General features: G+C 40.4%; 1 protein-coding gene across 6 annotated transcripts in view; it reads right to left on the bottom strand.

Moving 5' to 3' along the window:
• Positions 1–26,418, bottom strand: part of RMND5A (required for meiotic nuclear division 5 homolog A) — a 67,711-nt gene extending 41,293 nt beyond the window's left edge. For 5 of the 6 annotated variants that reach the window (XM_027052671.2, XM_053200876.1, XM_027052669.2 and 2 more), the window contains exons 1-2: positions 26,101–26,414; positions 6,610–6,752 (exon numbers count right to left, since the gene is read on the bottom strand). In XM_027052671.2, the coding sequence (XP_026908472.1) occupies positions 6,610–6,752; positions 26,101–26,242 (285 nt within the window). In that variant the 5' untranslated portion in view covers positions 26,243–26,414. Of the gene's footprint in view, positions 1–6,609; positions 6,753–26,100 lie in introns of all 6 variants that reach the window. The other variant, XM_027052673.2, reaches the window with a different exon arrangement.
• Positions 26,419–26,664: the final 246 nt, after the last annotated feature.

Raw genomic sequence — 26,664 nt, 5'->3', positions numbered from 1 at the left:
AGGGGAGAGTAATGTGGTGTGGTCAGAGATATGCCAGACTTCTGTGCTGGGCTTTTTAAAATCCTTAAAATGCTCCACAATCTAACCATCTGTCACATTTGCATCCTTATCCCTCACAATTATTTTACATACCTTCCTGCTCTGGTCTGACTGCCTCCTTATCTGAACAGATTACAGAAATCTGAGGGACTATTTTACTAATTCTCCCAAAGATGTCACATACCTCTTTCCACTCTAGATGCACACGAGAGAAATTCATACATACAGTGGCTACCCAAGGACACCAGGAGTTAATTCTCTCAAGGAACTCCAACTGAGGAAGTTTCTTCAAAGTCATAAAATCTGAGTATTTACCCAGTTCCTCCATTTGTTTTCTAGTTCTTTGATCAAAGTTTTCCCATCTGTATCTGTGGACAATCATCCCTATCTTACAAAGTGTTGATAAAAACTTATCCTAAAATATCTATCGGGACCTATCCCACAATAAGCCTTCAATACACAGTAGCTGAATCAAAAACCAGGCCTTGCCACCAAATCCTGATTCTACATTTAAGAGAGTCTTCATTTTAGGAAACATAAATAAAAACAAAAAACACATTAACAGAAGCATTAATAACAAATTCATTAATTTAAAAATCACTTGAATACAATTACACACTGGATTAGTTGGCACAACTTACTGGGTGTAAGATCCCTTTTCCCTCTCAACCCAACCTGACCAGGACTCTAGAACAAGCTAGCTATTTCATCTTCTGGCCTCAGGCCAAAGTGGGTCTGTACCACCTCCAGGTTCAGTGGGATTATCTGATCCTGTATCCTAATAGGAGAAGTGATTGCAAAGGTGTAGGCTTTCCTCTGTGGACTATACTTTAATGCAAATAATTATCATTACCAACTAAAGAATATAGTTTCATTCCGCTTGAAACAGGGTAAGAACAATACAGGCCCAGAGCTTACAGCTAATGACGTAATGTAACAGATGGCAAAGAAAACAGAACTTAACTCATCTTCGCTTTTGAGAATGATCTTCAGACTGAAAAAGGCAAAACCAGTATTGTTTCAGAGAAAATGGAGCCCAACACAAGTGAAGAGACCCAGAGAGCATCTAGCTGTTTATATGAGTCAGGACTCTTCATTCTTATAAACAGAAGTCTCTTTTGCCCACACAAGTTAGATTTGAAGGACGCCCAGGTAACCAGGGGTAGGTAAGAGGGTAACTGAACCTCAAAAAATGTTCGTTCCCTCCCCACCTTTTGCCTCTATTTCTCTCTGCGAAAGCATTTTGTTTTCCACTACAGACCAGACTCTTTCAAGGACTACTAATCACTTCTAGGCTCACATATTCCCAGCCCTTCCTTCCATTAAGAGCTCTAATGAAAAAGGTCCTACAAGAGGACTTTGAGGTACTCACCCTGGAGCAAACAATTGTGGCCAAGCCTGCGGGGTCAGATCCATCCTCAGACCATGCACTGTGGCCAAACCCAACGAGGTATTGAGAATGCAGCTGCTCACAGTCAAATCACATAATTTAAAAACAAACATCTTCCATCTTGACCACAAAGGTATGAGATTTTTATTTAAACACATAGTCTACTCCATTTCCTTGCATTACTAAGTAGTAATTTGGGGAGAGGAGTTAGTTTGACATGTTTTATTTTATTTCTAGGGGACTATATTCCTGGCTTTTTATTATTGTTGCCTTTTTCATAATTTTGTTAACCATTCCTTTTCAGTAATTCTAGAAATTCCACTCAAAATATATTATCAAATTATCTGTCTATATTTCAGAATTCAACTTAGGTCCTTTTCTTCTCAGAGTGAAATTTCCATTTCTAGTCATTTTAATTTCCTTTTTCCTTCATTACCAGTAACATCTCTCTACTACACAAGGATTTATCCATTACATAACAAAACTTTAGAGCTAGTACATATCTGACTTCACCCACTCTGTATCTATATGGCTAAATCCAACACCTTTTCTCCCATTGGTATCTTTTTCTCCTCTCATGCCACAGTCAAACCTACATAAAAGGCAGTTCCAGATGGTTCACACAGAACTATCTTAAATATTCTACATTTCACTTTTTATAGCTTTATGCCATTTTTTAACATAGTCAGCATTTTGCCTCACCCATGCAGATGCTCCATCTACTGGCAGAATATCAGCTTCGGCTTATGGTTTTTATTTTATCATTATTTTTTTAATGTTTATTCATTTTTGAGAGACAGAGAAAGAGAGAGCATGAGCAGGGGAGAGGGAGAAAGAGACGGAAATACAGAATCTGAACAGGTTCCAAGCTGTCAGTACAGAGCCCCCAACGCAGGGCTTGAACCCACGGACCGTGAGATCATAAGCTGAGCTGAAGTTGGACATTTAACTGAGCAAGCCAGCCAGGCGCACCTAGGCCAATAGTTTTTAAAACTACTTTTTAACCCTTATTTTCCGCCCTTAAAACACTACTGCCCTGGCAAAGGCCTAACTGATTTCCTAGCACAGTGTTTAAGCATAGACTCATGAGTGAGATCTTTTTCCAAAACCTGATTCAGCACTTCCAAGCTGCACACCTGGGGTATGTTACTTAATATCTGAGTCTTAAAATGGGAAAAAAGTACCAGCATCATAGAATATAGATATATGTACAGCACTCAGCCCAGTAGCTGGAACATTGTCAAAATTCAGTAAGTGACAGCTATTATCTTCCTACTCCTGACTTCTCCTTAGTCTAATTTCACCCTATTTAAATGAGGGCAAGCAAATCCTCAACTGCTTAAATCATTCACTCCCTTTTCCCCTAATCTCAAATCATTAGGCTTTCCATCAACCTGATCCTGCTTTTTCCTGATAAGGCAGCCACTCCAATTGAGTCAGTCCCTGAGAGTCTTTCAGTCCAGCATCTATTTCACTGTTGTTCAGCCTCCTTCTCAGCCTTGCAGAAAACCACACCTCACTCTGATGTTTTGAAATCTTACCTGTTCTTCCAAGTCAAATTTAAGATACCAACTCCACAAAACTTAAACAAGGGCACGATGATCTTCCATTTACAGTAAGCAAAGCCCATCCCATGCAAATTTATTTTACACTGCCTCAGAAGTTTTCCAGTTCTTTCACGTGTACAAGCAGCACTTTTATGTGACCAACTAGACCATAATCTTCTAAAGAACATGGACTATGTATTTTGTTTTCAATTACCCCACAGCAAATTTCAGACAATTTCAAATCTTAACACTATTTATTTTAATACACACACACACACACACACACACACACACCCCTAAAGCAGTAATCACATATCTAAAGCAGTAATGGTTTTATTGACTTTTCTTACTTAGGAAGTAAACTAAAAAAAAAAAAAAAAAAAAGCCAAAAGACTAAGTAAAACACTAAAGTAAATGCCCTAAGCAGGAGAGAACTCTAGATGTTCTTAAAATGGGAAATGAAATAAGAAATAGCCCAACACATTGTTTTTACTAAAAATAATTTGCCACAGAACCCAATGGCTGATACTATTTATTTTAAATAGTAATCATACTGTGGGCATCTGAAAAGAGTCAACACATTAAGGCAGAAATCTTCAATAATTTTTTATGTTCACAATAATTAAAAGCCAGAAAGTGCCTTAGCTAATGCCACAAACTTCTTTTCTGCTTACTTTAAGTGATGACTAAAGAACTTTAAAACAAGCATTAAAACATTAAAGGAAGAAAAACCATCAAGCATGTCAAAAATTTACTCATGTTCCTCACTCAAAACCAGCCTGCTCATAAAGGAGTCACCAGCTTCTCTGTCCTCCTCTTGGCAGGGTGGAAAAATGTGTCCATAACATGGTGCTCACAGGCTGCTTCACAGCATTCCAGTTCATTACTCAAGTCTGTTTGTGGTACTTAAAGGCTTGTGCCGCAATGGCTTCAGCTTCATCCTGTTTGCTCACCGCCAGCCCAAAGGAGTCCACCCTGCCCTGTTACAACAGGTGGCCCTGGAAGCTTGTACAGATTTATTTACCAGATCTAAGCTAAAAGAAAAGGAAGACTTTACAAGTCAGTGGAATCTTCTACAACAGCCTACACAGAATTCCTTATGTATGCGGGAAGCACAATGTCTGGTTCGTTCTAGTGGGGTAACAGCTTCCTACAGCTGAGGCCAAGCAGATACTCCCACCCCGAAAAAGGGGGAGGGAAGGAGAAAATGCAGTGAAACATGTTAGAGAAGTGGGCTAAAAGATCCAGGCTTTCTTCTGTGCCCCAGGACTATAATTCAACAAACAGTTATCAATATCAACCTAACAATGTAGTTTCATAGGACGGATCAGAAGAATCTGGAATCCAGGTCACCTAGAACCTGAACTACTTTCACAGCAACATAAAGCTACAACAAAAAAAAAATTTTTTTTTTACTTGAAAAAGCCCTTACAACTTCCACATACATGAAAAAAAAAGTCCTCAAAAGAGAAATGAGTAAATTAAAATACATAACTAGGAATATCCACCTCAAACACATCCCCACCAAAAAAGCCAGAACGTAGATTACTCCTCATGCATTCCCTGGGTATCCATGTTTGTTTGTCCCAAACAAAAAGGGACACTTTTGTTTCTAGTACCAAATACACTTAACTGTTTTGTCTCAAAGATTAGCCAAAATATCTGACAAGCATTATGAATATTTGTAAAGACCTGGTGGATCAGAAGGAAGACACACTTCCCAATTCACTGATAGCTGAGGAACAAGAATTAAGAAGAGGATTCTGATAATCATGACAGGACAACAGGCACAATCTAGGAAATGAGGACAGGTGGTCACCCTGTCAGTGGTAGAATACAGAGCTAGTGAATTACTGGCCCAAATACTCCAGATCCTAGTGGCCAGCAGTCCAAGTACTTGAGCTATGGCTGCTGAGGCCATCCTCACCTCTCCCGATTCTCAGATCTCTTCTCAGATTCTTTCTCTGATTGGCTGTGAAAACTTCAGCTCTTGTCACTGTCATGGCCATCTTCTGGTCTTACTCTCCCCCCACTCTGTCATAACTACAGGCAGCCTGATGGTCAAGCAGATGCCTCCTGGAACGTCTAGGAACCTCCAACCTCTAGGTTTGAACCATCAGAACCATTAGATTGCCTTGACCACTGTCAGCCACCAAAACCTGAAGCTTCCTAAATACCACCAGTAGTTACTCTACCTAGAGAAACTGAAGGTTCCTCACCCACAGTGATTTAAGATGCTCTCTAAAGGCCCCATCACCATTCCAGTAAGTACTTAAGCCAGTACAGGCCAACTGAAGACTTCCAATCCCATAGCCCCCAAAAAGTCTAATGCCAAAGCCACTTCCAATGCTGTGTTCACTCACTTGGAGTCACCAAATAGGCATCACAACCTCAAAGCTATTTCAGAGAATACTCACTGCCTTCCCAGCCTTTGCTAGCAAATGCCATCACTAACCCAAAATGGGGCTGCTGCTGCCAACACTACTTCTCTGGCCTCGTTTGCTGAGTTGAAGCCCTCAGCACTACGATAGTGGCAAAAGCTCTCTGAAAGGGCGCTAACACTTCTGTGAACCACAGCTACCCAAACAATCCCGAGAGCCTCTGCCACACACAGTCCTGCCACACTGTACCTACCAGTTAAAGAGATCTAGCTCCTTAGAAGCATATAGTTCTGCCTTAGGCTGCCTTGTCTAGCCCTTCAATACTACTGCTTTATAGGGTAATTTCTAACAGCTAGGTTTACCCATGAGTTAGACAAAGCCACTCTCCGGATTCCATGAGTTTCCATCTACATCATAGCTATTAGCTCTCTTATATACAAACTAAGCAACTCATAGGACTGCTTTTGCTACAAAAAGCTCTTCCCAAAAGTTCTTCCTACCTTCCCAGAAGTTTACAATGGGTCAACAAAAACTGGACCAAAAAAACTGGACCAAAAAAATGGACCAAAAACTGGTCCATAGCCAGTTACAAACTCCCCAATGGCTGATGTAGTCAGGGGTATCACATAGTAACCTTATACCTCTTCTCTTAGGCCCCACTAGGACTATGAACTCCAAAGGCAAAAGTGGTCCAGTGCTAAAAATAACTGCTTATAAGGAAGATTCAAGAGATGTCACTGGAACAATCACCCAACAGAAATGACTGGCCCTGCCGGCTAGCAACCAACCCACTCACTCACACAGAACACAACACTGGAGAAAAGCAGCTAGCATGTCCACAGGAAGACAACAGTTAGGATGATGCAGGGGAGACAGATGCAAGGGTGTTATTCTAACTGCCCCATAAGAGAGACACAGCCAAGGAACTACTCAGGAAGTAGGAAAAGTTACCCCTGTAAACACACTCCCTCATAGTAGCTAAAATTTCTTTGTAAATTTACTCATCATGATACTAGGAACTGCAATCATACAAGCAAATGGATAAACAACAAGGCTGTAACAAGGTTTGCTGTATTTTTTTTCTTTTTTTAAATATCAACAGAAAACTTTAAGAATAACATAATAAAACCAGATCTGCAGAAGTTGTTAAAAGCAAGCATAAAATAATTGGAGAAAGCAAATGTTATCAAAGCAGTGACAGGAGATAAAGGATGCTTTTTAAAAATCTCAAACACTTCCTTCAACACCATACCTTATCAATGGCTTTTCCAACCCGAGAAACACTGCTGTGGATGTCTTTGTGGTCTGAGGCCAATTTTTGAACAGTATCCTTTATTCTTTTACAGCACTGTGTCAAAACAAGTGAAAGTGTCCCTGATAATTCAGCATCTTGGCCTATAAAAATGAAAGAAAGAAAGAAAAGAAAGAAGGAAGATTGGTTACTCATGAAAGCAAACCCAAAAGACAGCAAATTTCAAATGGGCCCTTTAGAACATGAGAGTTGGAAGAAAAGTGAAGAAAAACAAATATCTGCTTTGAAGCAGATGGTCACACTCACAGATAACATTTTTCAAGTGAATGCTAAGAAAGCTATCTTAATTTATTTTTTGGAATAAATAAGAAAACTTTACTAGGAAATAAACCACTTTTGTAATTACCAAAATAGCACAGACTGTGAATAATACTGCCAAGGCATTTTTCAAAAAATATGTCTAAGTGAATAAACTCAGTTATTCAATCCACTTAAAGTAAACTGTTCAAATTATTCTCAAAACAGTTTCATCGTTACTAAATTTCCTGAAGAGATTATTTAGTCCAAATGCTTTATATTCTATATGAAAGATAGAAAAAAACCCAACAAACTTTTTTGGATACCATGTTGAAAAGCATGAACATAGCAGAAAAAGTTATCATATCCCCATGTATAAGGCACAGTGAGCCATTCTTATAAGGGTTCCCACCACCCTACCTGATAACAGAGGCTTACTGTGCCCTAAAGTGTATACAATGTGGTTTATGATGAATTCCTGCTTTCCTTATGGGAGTCTAGAATTACGCTATATGCTAAGGCAGAGAGTGCCTATATGACCAGTCCCCAATAAACACCCTGAGCACTACCTCTCTAGAGAGCTTCCCTGGTAGACAACACTTCAAACTTGCTACAATCTGATGTCAGAGGAATTAAATGTGCCCTGCCTGTGTGACACTACACTGAGAGAGGACTCTTGGAAATTTTCTCCTGGTTTCCTCTGGACTTTGCCCCATGAGCCTTTTCCCTTGGTTGATTTTGCTTTGTACCCTCTTGCTATATAATAAACCTTAGCCATGAGTGTGACTACATGCTGAGTCCTATGTGTCTTCCTAGTGATCACTGGAATCTAAAGGTGGTCTTGGGGACCTTGATACACATGACAAATCAACGGAAAGTTACTAGAATTTAAATCCTCTTTCCCAGTGCTACCTCCTCAGGAAAAAGGGAGGAAAAGAAGATGGGAGGAAGAGAGAGAACAAATTGAGTCATGTTGTCAATTACCTCATCTATCTACATATCCCCACCTGTGAGTAACAGGCCTGGCTTCTAAACCCCTACTCACTATAACAGTGATTCTTAAACTGTAATTTACATCAGAATCACCTGAAGGTCTAGTTAAAACAAAAGAGTTGACCCCCCCACCCCCAGTTTCTAATTCAAGAGCTCTGGGATGGGGCCCAAGAATCCGAACAAGAACAACCCCAAAACTACAGTAGTCCTAGGATGTTCATTTATTCAACAAATATTTATAGAGAACTCATTATGTGACAGGTATAGCAGTGACGCAAAACCATCAAGTACCACCATCAAGTACCTAGGCTGCCTTAAAACGTACCTTCTGGTGAGCAAGATAAACAACACAAAGTATCAATTATATACAGTATGACAAAAGATGATATATGCTACTGGGGGAGAAAAAGTTGTGTAGAAGAGATGGGGAGTGCATTTGAGCTGAACAATCACGATCTTAAACAGAGTGGACATTATAGGCCTCACTGAGAAAGTGGTATCTGAGTAAATACTTGAAAGAAATGAGGAAACCAGCCTTGGGGCTACTGTGGGGGTTGAAGGGCAGCATATCTGCCACCCTAAAATTAGCTTCTTTGGCATAAGAATTATTTTGAGCGTATTATTGTGAGAAACAGCAGATGCAGGAAAAACTCTGAAAACAGTAAAAGTTACCCTTTTGTAAGGGAAATTTACATTTAGAAATCTCCATCAGTAAGAATGTCTCCCTCTCTATACCTCGAAAAGAAGAATGGCACTAAATCATAAGAAACCTATCAATGAAGAAGGCTCAGATTTATATCTGAATAACAAACTTTACTCTTACTGTGCTTTTCCTGATAAACTGGTCTCCCCACACCTTTCCTGAACTCTAAGCCACCTTTTTGACTTGCTCATTTTTCTCTGGGAACCTCCCACGTATACATGAAGTATATATGTTAATAAACTGTTTTTCTCTTCTTAATCTGCCTTTTATTACAGGGGTCTCAGCCAAGCACTCACAAGGTTAGAGGAACAATTCTTTTTCCTCTCCTTCAGGGGAAAGCATTCCAGGCAAAGGGAGCAAAAGCCCTTACAGAAATATCCTAGATTATTCAAGGAACAGCAAAGAAGCCAGTGTGGCTAAAGTAGATGTCTGGCAAAGAAAAAGAGGAGAAAATGTTTAAAAGATTACGGGGTCCTGATCGTGCAGGGCCTTTTTGGCATTATAAAAGGCTTCTTAGACTTTATTTTGAGTGAAAGGGATATCCACTGCAAGGTTTTGAACAGAGCAGGTACAAAAACTGACACATTTTAGTATGGCCATTCTGGCTCAGGACAGGAGTAGAAGAACAGAAGCAGGAAGAGTAGTTAGGAGGCTGTGGCAGCAATCTACATGAGAGGACAGTGGCTCAGCCCAGGGTGTTAGACATGGAGGTGGTGAGAAGTGGCTGGATTCTGGATATATTTTGATGATAAAGCCAACAGGATTTCCTGACTTAAGTATGAGGAAAGAAAAGGACTTACAGATGACTCTAAACTTTTTAGCTTAAGTCAACTGGAAAGATGGAGTTGTCTTCAATTAGAATAATATAGATGAAAAGCTGAACAGGTATGAAAGGAAGAAGAGATAGAGTTCAGTTTCAGCTTGTTAAATTTCATATGTGAGTAGTCACCTCAGTGCACATGAGGAGGAGTTAGACATACAAACTTGGAGTTCAAGAGCAAAAACAGGGCTGGATATATAAACTTGTGAGTCACTGGCATGTAGATGATACTTAAAGCCATGAGGCTAAATCAATGAAATCATCAAAAGAATTAGTACAGACACAAAGAAGTAGTAAAAGACGAGAGTCCTGGAAACTCCAAGTTTATAAGACCATGATAAAGTCGAACTGGAAAAGGAGACTAACTGAAACACTGTGATGTAGGAGAAAAATCAAGTATGGTGCTGGGGAAGCCAAGTAAAGAAAATGTGTCAAGGAGGAAGAAGTAACCAAGTGTATTAAATGCTCTGCTATGTTAAGTAAGATGTGGACTAAGAGCTGACCACTGGATTTATAATGTGGAGGTTAAGAGTGACCATGACAAGAACAGTTTCTCTCAAGTTTCAAGAAAAGAAACCTAGAAGGGGCATCTGCATGGCTTAGTTGGTTGAGTGTCTGACTCTTGATTTTGGCTCAGGTCATGATCCTATGCTGACGGTTCAGAGCCTGGTTGGGATTCTCTCTGTCCCTGTCTCTCTCAAAATTAAAGGAAAGGGATAAGGGGGAAGGGGGAAAGGATAAGGGGGAAGGGGGAAGAAGGAAGGGGGCAAGGGAAGGGAAGGGAAGGGAAGGGAAGAGAAGGGAAGGGAAGGGGAAAGAGGGAGGGAGGGAAGAAACCAAACCTAGGGACTTCTAGGCACTATGAAGAAGGGAATATGTTTGGTTCAGTGACAACCACCGAGAGAAGTAAAAACGATAAGCAGACAGAAAATAGTGTCCATTAGGTAAGCAACCCAGTATGATGTGGCCAAAATAAATTGCCCTGATCTCTATTTACAATTATACGAAGTAGGTATCGGGTGCTTCCAACATCTAATAACATAATTTAAGCTAAGAGAAGACCTGGAAATTCAGGAAAATTTCAAAATCTGTCTAAAAGGTATTCCATACATACCTTGAGCCAAAAGAATCTAACTGCTTCAGTAGCTCTACTGTGGCCATTTCTGTATCTAAACCTTACCTAACGTCAATAGCTTCATCTCCTCTATAAATCTCTCTGTTCACCGATTCACTCAGTCTTCTCAATTCCTAATGAATTCTGTTCTCTCCACCATTCCTCTGGCACTGAATCACATCCCACTCAACAATTTTATGTATAATCCCATCATCCATCTCAATTAGATACAAGTCCTGAAGGGAAGACAGATTCTTATTGTTAACTGTGCATTCCAGTCTTATCCTATTGTCTTGCAGTTTCATGCGCTATTAATGTAAGTATTTGGATTGGTGCAGAGAGAAAAAAACAGTTAAAAAGAATGCCATATTCAACAAATGGTGTTGGAATAACCAGACATGCAAAAGAATCATACCATATACAAAAATTAACTCAAAATGGAATGAAGATCTAAATATAAAAGCCAAAACTATCAAATACCTAGAAGAGAATAAGAGCATTCTCGACCTTGGATTGAGCAATGGCTTCCTAGACATTATACCAAAAGCACAAGCAACAACAACAACAAAAAAAACCAGACAGATAAATTAATTACTTAATTCCTTCATTTGTTCAGTTGGCCTTTACCAAAACTAAAAACTCTTGTGCTCCAAATACTACCAAGAAAGTGAAAAGATAATCCACAGAATGGGAAAAAACATTTACAAGTCATATGTCAGATACAGGCCTAGTATCCAGAATATATAAAGAACTGTTAGAACCTTACAAGACAAATAACCCAATTTAAAAGTGGGCAAAGAATTTTAATAGACATTTTCTTCCCAGAGAGAATAAGACAAAATACCATAAAAACAGGAAAAGATGCTCAATATCATTAGTCAAAAGAAAAATGCAAATCAAAACTACAATGAGAAACTACTTCACTCCCACTGAGATAGCTATGATGAAAAAGGTGGACAACAAGAAGCGTTGGGGAGGATGCGGAAAATTTAGAACCCTCATATACTGCTGGTGGCTGTAAAATGGTGTAGCACTGAAAAAAACAGTTTGACAGTTCCTCAGAAAGTTAAAGAGTTACTGTATGATCCAGGAATTCCATTCTGAGGTACATACCCAAGAGAAATGAACACAGAGGTCCACACATAAGTTTGTACACGAATGTTCACAGCAGCATTATTCTTACTAACCAAGAAGTGGAATCAATCCAAATGTCCAAATGATGAATAGATAAGTGGGGCATATCCATAAAATGGAATATTATTTAGCCATAAGGAATGGAGAACTAATACATACTACAACACGGATGAACTTCAAAAACACTGTGTTAACTGAAATAAGCCAGACACAAAAGGCCATACATTGTGTGGTTCTATTTATATGAAATCTCCAAATCCATGGACAGAAGTAGATTCATGGAGGCCAGAGGCTGGGGAAGAGTAGAATGAGGAATGACTGTTAATAAGTATGAGGTTTCTTTTCGGAGTGATGAAAATGTTCTGGGATTAGATAATGGTAATGGGTGCACATCTCTGAACATACTGAAAGGCAGTGAGTGAATCATACCCTTTAAAAGGGTGACTTTTATGGTATGTGAACTATTTTTCAATTTTAAAAATCTTAAAAATGCAAGCTGTAAGTCCTATCCATTCTATCATATTTTTTTTTCCTACACTCAGTAGACAGCAAAGTAAACAAAAGGTTAAAGAACAAAACGGCAAAGACCAAAGCAGAGGATAGAGGTCATCTGGAATTTACCAATTGAACTTCCAAGCCCCAATCTTGAAATCCATCATTTTCCAATCTCAGCAACTTAAATGTCTGAAGTTTGGTGCCTTTGTCATCTCTTTTTTTCCTTTACCATCTACAAGACCCTCCACTTTTTGTTTTTCAAGTTTATAAATGACAGACACTAGTAGCATAAGGTCAATTAATAAACACAGAGTTTTCAGTATGCCCCAAGGAAAAATAATTTCTACAATGTATTTGGAAGTGTAGGAAAAGTACAATGGAATAATCTGAAAGAGAACCCTGGGAAAGCCCTGTTCAAAGAGCAAGATTCCACTAATGCATTTTCAAATGGATTTAGTGGAAAGCAGCCAAAGGTAAAAACAGGTTTAGAAATCACTATAATAATCAAATTGACTGAGACCAAACCTCTAAGTCCTAAAGGGAGAGTTCTAATGTTCTTCTGATTTCTCTGTCTTAAAACGAAACCTGCTTCTAGGAGAACCTTTCTGTGAAAGAAATCTAACTGGATTTAGTTCCTAGAAATAAAGTGGGAGGATTACTGTGACAACCATCTTTACCATAACTAAACTGGATGTGAAAGTATATGTTAGAACCCCAACTGGCCACTGCAAGGGTCACTTTTTACCCAGAATGACGTCCTGTGCCAACTGTCTTTCCATGCAGTAAACCTCTTTGGACTCAAGCCCCATGCACAAGCATAAAAGAAATAGTTCTGAGGCAGTGCTCATTACTTACAGTGACCAAAAGTATTTTTTAAGACAGTTTTTTTAGAGCAGTTTTAGGTTTACAACAAAATTGAGGAGATACAGAGATTCCCCATTTTCACCTTGCCCCTATGCATGCACTGCCTCTTCCATTATCAACATCCCCCACCTGAAACGTACTTTATTTTTATTTTTTTTTAATTTTTTTTAACGTTTTATTTACTTTTGAGACAGAGAGAGACAGAGCATGAACAGGGGAGGGTCAGCAAGAGGGAGACACAGAATCTGAAACAGGCTCCAGGCTCTGAGCTGTCAGCACAGAGCCCGACGCGGGGCTTGAACTCATGGACCACGAGATCATGACCTGAGCCGAAGTCGGCTGCTTAACCGACTGAGCCACCCAGGCGCCCGGAAACGTACTTTATTTTTAAACCAAGGATGAACCTACACCGACACATCATTATCACCCAAAGTCCACAGTTACTGTAGAGTTCACCCTTGGTGTTGCACCTATGGGTTTTGACAAATGTGTAAGAGCATATATCCCTCACTATTGTATCATGCAGAGTATTTTTACTGCCCTAAAAATCCTCTGTGCTCTGCCTCTTCATCTCTCTCCTCCACCCCACCCCTGGCAAGCGCTAATTCTTTTGTCTCCTTCCATAGGTTTCCCTTCCTCAGGTTAGATAGTTGGAATCACATAGCATGTAGCATTTTCAGATTGGCTTTTCATCTGGTAATACGCATTTTTAAGGTTCCTCCATGTCTTTTCATGGCTTGATCCTTTCTTTTCAGCAATGAATAATATTACATTATCTGCATGTACTGCACTTTAGCCATTCACCTAACTAAAGAACATCTTGGTTGCTTCCAAGTTTTGGCAGTTATGAATTAAAAGCTACTATAAACAGTCTGTGAAGGTTTTTGTATGGACATGTTTTCAACTCCTTTGGGTAAATACCAAGGTGCACGATTGCTGCATTTCATAGTAAGAGTAGTGTTTACTTTTGTAAGAAATTGCCAAGCTGTCTTCCAAAGTGGCTGTACCACAAAAGTACTTTTTACAATTTTTTTTTTTTTTTTTAATTTTAGAGCAAGAGAAAGCAGGGGAGAGAAAGAATCTTAAGCAGGTTCCATGCTCAGTGTGGAGTCCAACTCAGGGCTCAATACCACAATCCTAGAATCAGGACCTGAGCCAAAATCAAGAGTCAAATGCTCAACTGACTGAGCCACCAAAGCACCCCTAAAATTACTTTTATCATTATTTAATTCAACAGATAAAATAATTGGTACATCCATAAGAGATTTTAAATCCAAGCAAAGAACCAACACACATGGTTGGTCTTTCAATACAAAGAATGATATTCTCAGAAACTAGAATAATCATAGTCTCTTCCAAAATCAGACAAACTAAATTAAACATATCTGAGTGAACTCCTAAACCATTTTTTTTAATAGAGCACAGCTATGACTTCAAGCTCTGCCTTGGGCTTCATTTACTGCCTAGCGATTTCAAGATTTATGTCCATTAGTTTCACAGAAATAAACTAGAAAAATGTTTGTTTCCATAGCATCCTGTACTTCCCTATCAGAGTTTCAGACTTAATTGTAAATATTTGTCTATCACCCCCATGAAATTACTTGAAGACCGGAAACTCGGTTGCTTAATCTCCAGTGTTTAGCATGGTAACTGACATATATTAGGCATCCAATAACCATTTACCAAAGGAATAGAAAAATAATATTTTTTTTTATTTAAGAAGGCTCCATGCCCAACGTGGGGCTCTATCTTACGACCCCAAGATCGAAAGTCACATGCTCTACTGACCGAGCCAGCCAAGGGCCCCTAAAAATTATGTATTACATATTCTAATTTTCAAGCCCAGCACTGGAGACTCCTGGCACTATGACATACTCTGAACTAACTCCCTCTGAAACTGCAGGCAGTGTCACACTCAGCAGCTCACTCACCTTCCACTTCCTTCCAGGATGTTTAGTGCATACTACACAACAGCATTACGGCTTAAATTTTCCAAATACCGAATAAATAAACACACACACACACACACACACACACACACACACACCCCACAAATTTCCAAATAAAACACATTCATAGAATAAAGTCCCCACAGTTGTAAGCACCTTTCCCTTTCCAGATAATGACCAATCCCTCCCCTCAAAAACCTTAAATAAGTACGTAAAGACTTGGAAAAAAATTAACAGGCTTGTGTCTGAGCCAGTTTGTGTTTGTAAAACAAAATCATGCCACGGTGTGTCGAAAAAATGAAACATATTTCAACTTTAGTAGATACATGTTCCTATAAAAGTACACCCCAAGTCAAAATGTAGGAAGGCAGGACAAACTTACACAATTAAGAGTGCCCTGTTCCCACAAAGGGAAAAATTATAAAATTCCTATTTATACCTTGGTTTTTATAAATAACTTTTCAATGCAGTCTATCATTTTTTACATTTATTTGTTCAATTATTTCCCTTCAGTGCTAATCACATGGCTTAAGACAACCATAGGTCCAACTATGTGACAAGATTTACTCATCACTTTGGCTAATCTAATACAATCAAGACAAAGATGATTGAAAGCTATGTTCTCATCCCTACTCAGTGTTTACATTTTCAATTTGTTTGCCATTTATTTTTATGGTATCAGGAGGAAAAAAAAACCCTCAAATAATTGCACATACTGTTAAAGAAAGATAAACAGCTTGTTGGTAGGCAGCACTATAATGGTGTGGCTTGATATGTGTGCTCATGGACAGATAATTAAAAGTTCTAATTTGGTCTGTAAAAGGCAGCTTAAAGGTGTCAATTACACTATGCAGTGCATGCTGCCTAAGAGTCCAACACATGAGACTATAATTAAGAGCATTCTATAAAAAAGTGGTGAGGCACAACACAGGAAGGTGACTACTATGATGATGATTACTCAGATGTCCAAAACGGCTGAAAACCTTACCACCTAGGACTACAATATTTTGATAGAAGCAAATAGTAGCATTCCCCAGAAATCACGAAGACTTGACTTTACAATCTTATGAATATCATGGAGGCAGAAAAAAATTTAAATATCCAAGTTTATAAATATTATATATATTGCATTTGAGCTCCTTTGCATTATTAAAAGTTAATTTCACTTCATAAAATGGACAGAGATCTTAAATTTGGAATTAACTGGAAAGCAAAATGGCACACAAGTTTTTATATAAATACAAAGAAATCCACTTAGTAACCATAATTCATTTAGTCAACATAACTGTGTCTAAATGAAAACCCAGACCTCATAGAGCTATACCCCAGAATTCATTCTAGTTTAGTTCCTTAAAAAATATTAAAATAAAAAAAGTCAAAAGAAGGCTGTAAGGGGGCAAAAAATGCTACATTATCCCACTCTTATTTTTAAAAGTCTTAATACCTTAAAATAAACAAAATGAGACTAGACAAAGACAAAACAGAAAACAACAGCAACAACAACAACAACAAAACACTAAAGTCAAAAGGGAGAACCATGACATTCAGAGTCAATTTACTGAGTGCAGAATACCCATGTCAGTAGTGTTCAAGGTACAGATCAAGTATTTTAGACAGATTAAGAAATTTAGGATGGGAATAAAAAGAGAAAGAATAAAATGGTCTAAGATTGATTCTAAAGAAGTCACTGAAAAGGGCCATCTGGGTGGCTCAGTTGGTTAAAGGCCTCTTTGATTTCAGCTCAAGTCATGATCTCACGGTTTGTGGGATGGAGCCCAGCGCCGGGCTCTGTGTTGACAGTACAGAGCCTGCTTGGGATTCTCTCTCTCCCTCTCTCTCTCTCAAAATAAGTAAATAAAGCATTTAAAAACAAACAAAAAAAAAAGTCACTGGCAAGGTGAACATGAATCTACTTGTAAAATATTAAAATAGAAAAACTGGAATCCTGAAAAGGTAAGGTTTCTATTTAAAAAACAATAAAAGGACTGTTTCATACTGTGACTAGCAAACTAAATTGTGGCCTATGGGAGTTTGGGGCTTCTTAAGAGCTACCTCAGCACCTAAGGCCCAGCAGCTGCTCACAGAGATTCACTCAAAGGAGGAAGGGGAAGGCACAAATAGAACACACCCTTTATTCTTTCTAGGGGCAGTATACACTGAAAACAATTTTCAGTATATTAATTGGTGGTAAATCTACAAAGTACAGTATTTTGGGGGTCAACCCTGACCTTTCAGAACAAAATAAAGGTTCAGACAGGTGTGTTCTGATCCAGTGCAGCAAATCGCGGCCTAGTGTGCTGCAAAACCAACCATGGGGGGGGGGGGGGGAGTTTATATTTAAAAATGAAATTACATGGTACAGACTAATAGTGCTCCTAGAGCAGAGAGCTAGATCAAAATGAGTGGCATAGGGAAGAAAGGGAAGACTTCAAAAATACACAATGAGGCAAGACTGAGAGAGATGACCGAAAAAAAAAGAGGACACAAAGCACCAGGTTTGAAATGTCTGTGAGACAGTCCCACTTTATAGAGCCTGTTCACTACCTTCTAATTCAAAATAGAATTAATCTCTAACCATCTCCTTATTTATCTCTGAAATGAATGACTGAACCAGATCAAGTTTCTTTTAGTCTTTAAATGTGAAACTTCATACTTAAAAATCAAACTCAAATTTCCACCTTTCTCTCTCATAAACTTTCTATTTTCTTCTTAGTTCCATAACTGTCTACCTCTCACTCATGCTCAAACCTTAGATTAACCTTTGATTTTTCCAACCCTTCTCTCCCATTCTGCCAGACTGCATCCATGCACCGAGTCCTGGCAATTCTTTCCCTCAGGAGATCCCATGCATGGGTCCCTTTACAATCTCTACCACCACTACCCAAAGACAGGTCCCTCTTTCCTCAGATCTAAGTTGGCACTTAACTAGTCATCTTGCCTGTAGCCAAACTGCACTCCCAACTCCAGTCAACCTAAATGCTGCTAATTGGTCTCCGATCAAGTCCCTGCCCAGTCCCTGTTCGAAATGTACCACCCATCCAAGTCATTCAAGGTCTTCTCAGTCTACTACACTACTTTCCCTGGTATCTAAGAGTCTGTAAACCCTGATTCAAATTTTAATTCTTTATTCTATTTCTCCCCACCCTGGTCCTTCCTTGTTCCCAGAATGCCTCTTGTATTCTCACTCTTCTGCATCTTTTTTCTTGCCAACCTCCACTCCTGGCACTTTGTCCTACCTTCTTACTATCCACATTCAATCTCTGTTACTGAAACTTGACAGGTTAGAAGACTTGGTTTCAAATCCCACCCCTTCTTGCCAGTACCACTCAATCAACACTGGCCAATATACATGGCCTTGCATTATAGGGCACTGTTTGTTAAAAACACACCAATGTCATCTCCCTAACTAGACAGAAAGTTCTTAGAGCACGAGAACGATTCCTTGTCCTTTGTTAACCCCCACAAGAGTTAGCCTAGTCCCATATATATATATATATATATATATATATATATATATATATATATATATATAATTGGCGATTAGTAACTATTGACAGGTGCTCTGAAACTCAAGTGAAATAACAACCCCCCACCCCCAGCCATTCTTTCTAAAGGTTTCTTCTCCTCCCATTTCTCTGAACTGCTAGTATTTATACCAACCAGAAACACTGTTATACTGTGCCAAGACCATGACTTTCTTTACCCCTCTCAAATGTACATGTCTGGTCTCATTAGCCAACCAAAGTTCCTTGAAGATTGTTTCTTATACCTTTTGAATATTCCTTATGGTGTTACAGGCAGACCACTGGGCACAGAATGGTAGCTAACATACACCAGTTAAAAAAGATACCTAATAGTCAAAATGTCTTAATTAAGACAGTGCTTAACACTACTTAAAGGCACAGACCTAAAAAAAAAAGGGGGGGGGCACTGATCTTAAAAATAACAAATACACCTTGTTTCACAGATTTTAAAGCCAGTTTATACCTATTGACTATTTAATTCCCGTAACTCTTGCAATGTAACTTACCAGTTTACTGAAGAGGAAATAGGTTAAGTAAGATTATAAAACCACTCAGCAAAGTGGCAAAGACTCAAACCCAGATCTCCCTAGCTCAAGGACAATATTTCATGGTCTACTCAAGTGGCAGACTCATCTTCTCATCTTCTATCTCCCTAACTAGCCTCCAAGTTCCTAGAGGGCTAAAGCCATGTATAATCCTTCTTTTAAATCACTCCTTATCTCCTCTTGAATACCTTCATATAATCACTAATAAGTTCATTACTATACCATGTGTTAGCTAACCTGGATTTAAATGAAATTTAAAAGTTAAAAAAAAAACAAGAAGAAGATACTGAATCTATATAAATCCCACAGATAGAGCAAACTCTTCAAAGATAACACACAGCCAGACACTGTGCCCCAAAATGAGAAGAAATTACCATTCAGGCTCAATGTTAGGTGTTAAAAGACTTTGCAATACAGTCTTATGGACTCCCAGGACAAGGCTACCTAAGAACCACTCTGAGCTCAGCCATACTATCACCAAACCCAAATAAGGCGAAACTATTATTTCTAAAAGCTTCAGGTCTTGCTGGAGATTCTAGTCTCTGTTCTTTGTGGCATTAGACGAGCATCTAATCCAAGAGAAAGGACAGATGTTTATGCCACTCTTCTACAAACTCTTGGAGCTTTCCAAAAAATGCCAGTCTAGAGAGCATCATGTCCCTGGTATCTATCAACTTCTGGGGGTTACACAGAGTACCATGGGGCTCCAATACACAGTGCAGGGCCGGGACCCTCTAGAATTCTCCCCTATACTGCATTTTAGGGTCATTTTCAAAGATTTTACAGATGAAGAAGCAGGGCCCCAAATAAAAACAAGTCAGTTTCAATGTCCTAAGTGAGTAGTTTACTAAAACAGCATTTTCACTTTCCTAACAACTAAGAGACTAAGACATGGAAACAATGGAGATTTCTCTATATACTCTAGTATGATAGTATCACAAAAGTATTAGCAAGCTTCTCCTTCACAAATATTATTATCCAGGGTTAGAAACTACTTAAGATATAAAATAACCTTAGGAAAATGATTTTATTATGCCAAGCATACAAGCAATTTCATGTAAGTTCCCAAAGGTAACATGAACCAAATTATATTTTTTAATCTATAGATTAAGTTGTCCTAACAACTCAGTATTTGAACTGTTTGAACATTACAGTTAGGAGGCAAGACAAAAGCTGAGAAATAAAGGTTTGGCTAGTCAAGAAAACATTGCAAAGAACATTGCTATTAGTCTAACTTGCAGCTGCTCAACTATAATAGCCACCTACCACTTTTGTCTGGATACAAGTTTTCCTTCTTAGAACTCTCTCCTCTGTATGATCACAGGGCCGTACATCTCCGTACACAAGGTAAGCAAAGACAGCCCAAGGTGGCCAATGGACTCCATGCCCTGGCCCCTTTACTGATTCAAGAAAAGGTTTATGACCCTTACCAAGGCAATATGGATACTCCCTGGTAATTTTGTTTTTGAAAATACAAGGGGAAAAAAGGCATGTTCCTGTCTTTAGGATCACTAGCAGGATAAGGATGACATGAACTCCATTGGCCACCTTTAACTTCCGTGTAGAGAAAGCTCCTCTGAGAATGAAGCCAACCATGGAAAGCACAGGTGAGTGAGGAAGAGAAAAAGACCAGTCCTTATGGTACCTTCTCTAGTCCTGGAGCCAGCTGGCCTTACCTCAGCCTATTTAGTCATGAGTCAACAAAGCCCACTTTAATTAAAACTATTTGATTGCCACTTGCAATCAAAAGAATCCTGAGTAATATACTAGTCTCCTGGTGTACTGAATGAATGAATAATGAGCCAAATAACAAAGAATTATCTCCTAAAAGAGCCTGGAAAGGAATGGCTGACAAAGTTAAATCTGCTTCTAAACCTAACTGGAAATGCCCACATGAACCTATTCTTCTCACCATCTAAAACAGCCCAAGTAGTGCCTTAACTGCTCTGTTCTTCTCTTAGAGTATTTGAATAATGACTACTGTTATCCACCCTAACTTTTCTGACCTACTTATCTGCTACTTTCCACACTACATGTTAAATGTAGATATCAAATTTTATTCAATTCAAAATTTAAAGTCCTTATTCTCTCAATCTCAATACAAATACATGTATTGATCACTCCTACAAATTAAGTTGTCTTTACCAGCTTGCAAACTGCAATAATACTAAGCTTAAATCACAATAAGTAGAACTACATGTTCCGTACCTCAAAGTAAAAAGGAATGGTGACAAATTACCATTTCCCTGAATTTTCTTTAAAATTTTCCTGGAAGCAAGCTAGCATCTTTGTATGAGGTAGAAGACTAGGTGGTCCAGAAATAAGAAAGAGTAGGAAGGAGATTTCTTAGTGAGTATCCTTTTTTATTATTTGAATTTATACCATTTGAACGTACTACCTACTCAAATAAAATTAAAATTTAGAAAATTCACTGAGACTCATTTTCAGAAACTACATTATAACTCTCTGTAATAGCCTAGAAATAATTTTTTAAAATACTACACACTTTTGACTCTTACAAAGATAGTAATTTCCCAAAATATACTTCAGACACATCATAAATGCTACTCTATTGTTTCAGTCCATTCTCTACTCACCAAATGTGAAATCAGAATACCAGCAAAACATGATATATAGTTCTTTTTTGCTCTCCCTTCCAGAACAGAAGTGCTAGTGGGAAACAAAATGTATTTGCCAAAAGAAAAAAATTGCTAAAAAGCATACAAATAATCACAAGTCAAATCACCAACATTTATCCATACTGTTAATTAAGGGTTGTCCAAAGTATGGTTTCCATACCATTGATGCAAATGGTGACTTTAACTGTATGTGAAACAATATTTTAATAGTTATGAATTTGCTTTTAATAGTTTATTATACCTAGTACACCAAATCAATGACTTCACAAATACTAGTGCTTACAATGAGACTAAATCTATTTAAGTGAAATCATGAATCTATCTGGGAAAAAAAAAGAGTGCGTATGTGTGAGTAAAGTTTGAAAACCACTTGTGCATTACCCAAAGATCAAAGGCTCACCAGGAATGATCACCAAACAGAATCAACCATACTGAATCCTAAACTAGCTCAAACTTCATGCATACGGGGGAACTCACTGAAAAGCTGGTACAACTAAATGACACCAGTGCTCTCCTCTTTCTTAAGAGTTACGGAAATTAAGCAAACCTGAAGTTTAAATAAAGTAAGGGTAAGACTCAGTGCTTGGTACAATCCTTGAACTTCTGGCTAATGACGCTAAAAAATGGTATTCCTTTCCACAGACCTTTCATGTGCTGTCAACAGTCATCTCTAATCCCTTTTACCTCAGATACCTCACTCTGCAGGCTCTGGCTCACTCTCCCATCCTGCAATCTACCACCCTAAGGTTTCCAAGGCAGTTCTAGGGCCTGAAGAAAGCCTTTACAGTCGATCAGTCTCCAGGAAGAGGAATGAATCAGGCTCCGGCAGAACTTCTGTTTAGTATTCTCTGTGATTCTTTACTGCCTCTTCGCACTTCTGTTACTGCTATGTTGCCCCTCAACCACCAAAACACTGGCCACGACCCAGTCGAAGCCTGCGTCTGTCAGAGCCTTATACTCTGAAATTACTCCTCGGTCTCAGGCCTCACGTTCCCATTAAAAAATTAATTAAAAAAATTTTTTTTTTCCTTCTCCCAGGCCGGACTTGGTGAGGGGTGGATTAAATGGCAGAGCACAAACTAATCCTCCAGGTGTGAGTGACCATCCACCTCACCTTATTCTCCCAAAGGTATCTGAATTAAGAAAAGTGCATTTTAAAAGAAACAGTTAATTAAAGAAAGTTTATATGAAAGAGTTCTAGGCTATATAGAGGCAATTTAGAGCAGATGAAAAGAGATTGTAGGGCTCACTGCAGGACTACTGCCAGGCCATCTGCCAGGCAAGCCCCCTCTGGGCAGTCTCACAATCTGGAATAAGAGTGATGAGGGTGGACAAGAGTTGTCAATGGGCTTCCTAAGTAAACTTCATTTATGCATGATCAGTTCCCACCGCAAACTATCCTAACTGTCCTCATTTAGTATGGTTTGCTCACTTTAGAAAAAAGACATCTAAACCCAAGAAAATGTAAATCACCCTCAAAAACTATACTGATCCCCTGACTGTAGCCAAAAAGATACTTCCAAATCAGACAGTTACTCTCCATCAGTATGATGCCATCTTGGGGAATCCATATGGTTCCCAAGATTCTACTTTATGCACATTACATTCTTACAAGAATATTATCACAATAACCCCAGAGAGTGAGATCCAAAGCCCTGACAGATGGTCCCAATTGGAGACCCTCTCTCATGTCACAGGAGCCCACAAGATCAATTGCCTAGACAAGCACATTCACTTGAAAATGCAGTTCTAAATTCAGATTTCAGTAGACCTAACTTTAGAAAGGGTATATTTAAGATACAAATGTAATACCCACATCCTGAGCAAAGAACATTAGAAATTATCTGCTTTGAAAATTACCATAACCCAGATACCAAAGCATGATGTTTGCCTTCACACCTAAGAACACCATAAGAAAAACCATTCTGTTTTGGAAACTAGACCTGGCACTTGCAGTATTTATTTTTTCTTTTATGTTTCATAACTGCCTTTAGTCACTTGTTCCTATTAATAAAGAATTCAAGAAAATTAAAGAATTGCAATATCAAACTGCAATTTGGTAGACAAGACAGTAAAAAATAGGTTGAAAGTGGAACACAGGCAATTCACCAAGTCAGACTGTTTGAATAGCATGGCACAATCTGTGGCTAATACCCTCAGACTACATATATTCCTTGCAAAGTTAGCTGATACCAAGCAAAAACAATTTGTCTAAAACAAACTCCTGCTCCAGCAATTTCTGGCAATTATCTTATCCGTCCAGGATGGGTCCCAAATTCCCTAAAATGAGGCTTGCGACCACATCCCCTTCAATTAATATACCCCCTCTCTTACAGGAAAGTATTTCACTTTTCATCTTCTCTCTCAAATTCTGCCTATCCATCCCCTCAATCCTGACCTGGTCCCTAAAAAGGAAATGCTCCTTCCACCTCTTCAAGTCTAGACCCTTGACTCATTCTCTTCCTTTCAGCCTTTAACAAGACATAGATTCCCTGGAACGGATGGACAAGCAGGTGGACACACAAGGGCACGCGGGGCGCGCGCGCATGCGCGCGCGCGCGCGCGCGCGCACACACACACACACACACACACACACACACACACACACACACCCCTCCCACCACTTTACTTAAACAGCTTTAGGCTTCCCTACACTTCAGTTTACACAGTTTTCTTAACTCCCACTAATCTAGTTTATTTGAACTCTATGAAGCTCCAAGCACAGAGGGTCACTGACTCCCAACAGCCCAATACCAGCTGACCAACTTCTCTTTTTCTAAGCTCCTACCCTTTTCTGTTTCTGCTGGCTCCTCCATGGCCCTCCACTCTCCAAGAGTTCAAGGTGTGGTTAGACCCTGGAGTCTTTCCTCCCTCCAGTCTACATGACTTCCTTCACTCTCCTCTGTAGCAGTGATACACCAGGGATCTATATTGGACCTCACTTTCCCCTCAGATTCTAACTATGCATCTTTAGCCACCAGTAAACATTAAGCCCTTGCCTCCATCCTCCTTAGCCCTTCCGCTTTGTCCCACAACCAAATTCACCAGAGCCTTCCCAGGATTCGCACTCAACTCCCACCTCCACTTCCCCCTTTACAGGCAGCCATCTAGGTCTGCTTATGTTTCCGTATTAATATTTTAACTCCTATTCCCACTATGGTTGCAGGCTTGCTCCTTCCCCAGAGTTCCAAAGTGACTGCCATGTCCAGAATGGGATGTTATGGACTCCCTTACCATGGGCTAGCACTTGCTCTCAACTGAAAGGAGTCATGAAAGAAGGGCACAGAAGGAAGAAGAAGCTCAGGTGGCGCCCCTGCCTTCACGTCACCTGCCAAAGTCCTGCATTTCACCCCAAATACCAAACTTTCCTTTCCATAAATTTCTGTTCAACCTAGCTGAGAACACTGCCCCAAACTCTTGAATAAGTCCATTAAATAAAATCCTTTTTTGATCAGAAGAAATCACCTCTATGAATACTGCAATTAAAGGTACCAGACCTTCAATGTTATTAAAAAAAACAAAACCAAAAACCCTTCCCAATCAGCTTCCAAAGCTAACTTCGGCCAAGTATCTGCCCCCAGGTCCTAGAGCAGTAACAAAATAATCTAGGTAAAACACCTTCTATAGAAAATCTGTTTTCTAAAGGGAAAACAAGTAAAAATCTGACCAGGTAAGGCAAGTAACTAACAACGCGTGCCACAATTTTCTTCAGGAAAGTTGCCTGTTCTTCCTCATGCTACACTAGGAGAGCTGAACAGCTCGATTCAGCTAGCTTCCTAGGAATCAGGTCTGTGCTGCTGCGGAGTTGAAGAGCTGCTTCCTTCCACACAGCAGTCAAATCATGAAGTTGCAGCAACGGCTGTTCTGTTAACCCGCAGCTAAGAATAACACTCGACTTTCTAATTTTAAAAGAAAGAAAGAAAAGAAAGACAAAAAAAAAAAAAAAAAAAGACTTGGAAAGTAAGTCCCTGGGTCAAGGATCTGGGGCATGAGAAGAGGAAAAAGGGGCTTCCTGCACTGACCCTCTTATCACCCAGACCCTTGGGTCCAACGCAATTAGCGCACCTTCAGCCCATGGGGACAACCCGAGAGCGCCGGGCGGGGTGAGGGGCGCCCACCTCCGGAGGGCAGCAGTTTGCAGGTGCCACGGACTGGCCACCCACGCGTTTAACCCGGCTGGAACTCGCGGTTCGGGGATGGGTTTCCGGGTGGATCGCGCTCACTCTCAATTGACAACGAGGTCGGGGCAGGTTCGAGGGAAACAGGAGGAAAAGTCACAAGAGGGCTGAGGAGGAGGGGGATCTCCGCGCTTCGGGGGGAGGCGGGGACCCGGCCCTCCAGAGGGCACCCCTGCTGGCCCGCCGGGGCCCGAGGGGCCGGGCCCTGCCCCGCGCGCCCACCCGGGCCGCCGTACCGTGGCTCTGCAGGATCTCGTGCTTGAGGCCGCCGGTGTAGTCGATGAGCTCCTCCAGGCCGCGCTCGCACAGCTGCCCATAGCCCGAGAACTTGTGCAGCACCTTCTCTAGCTCGCGCTCCACCGTCACGCACTGATCCATCCCGGAGGCGGCGGCGGCGCCAGGCTCCCCGGCGCCCGGGTATCCGCAGCCGTTCGGCCCGGGCCCGGCCGAGGCCGCGTCCTGCTCCTCGTCCCCCAGGCGGGCGGCGCGGGCGGCTGAAGCGGCCGAGGCAGCGGGCGCGCTAGCCGCGGCGCCGGGGGAGCCCCGCGCAGCCAGTGCCCGCCTGCCCCATGCCCCCCCCACGGCCCCCGGGAGCGTCGCCGCCGCTCCCGCTTGCTCTCCCCACCCGGCCCCGCGACCCTGGTCCTCACTCGCCGCGTTCGGCTGCCCGCAGCGGCGCCGCCGATTGTTTTTGTTTTCACGGAAACCGACCGATGACCTGGTTCTCCCGGGCGGCTCCAAGCGCCGCCGACCCGAGGGGGGGGGGGGGGCAGCCACCCCAGCAAGGGAGAGAGGCGGCG

The sequence above is a fragment of the Acinonyx jubatus genome, chromosome A3, assembly GCF_027475565.1.
Source record: "Acinonyx jubatus isolate Ajub_Pintada_27869175 chromosome A3, VMU_Ajub_asm_v1.0, whole genome shotgun sequence".
In the NCBI taxonomy this organism is placed as follows: domain Eukaryota; kingdom Metazoa; phylum Chordata; class Mammalia; order Carnivora; family Felidae; genus Acinonyx; species Acinonyx jubatus.
Note: the sequence above shows the minus strand (reverse complement) of the source record. Positions and strands in the feature narration are given on the sequence as shown.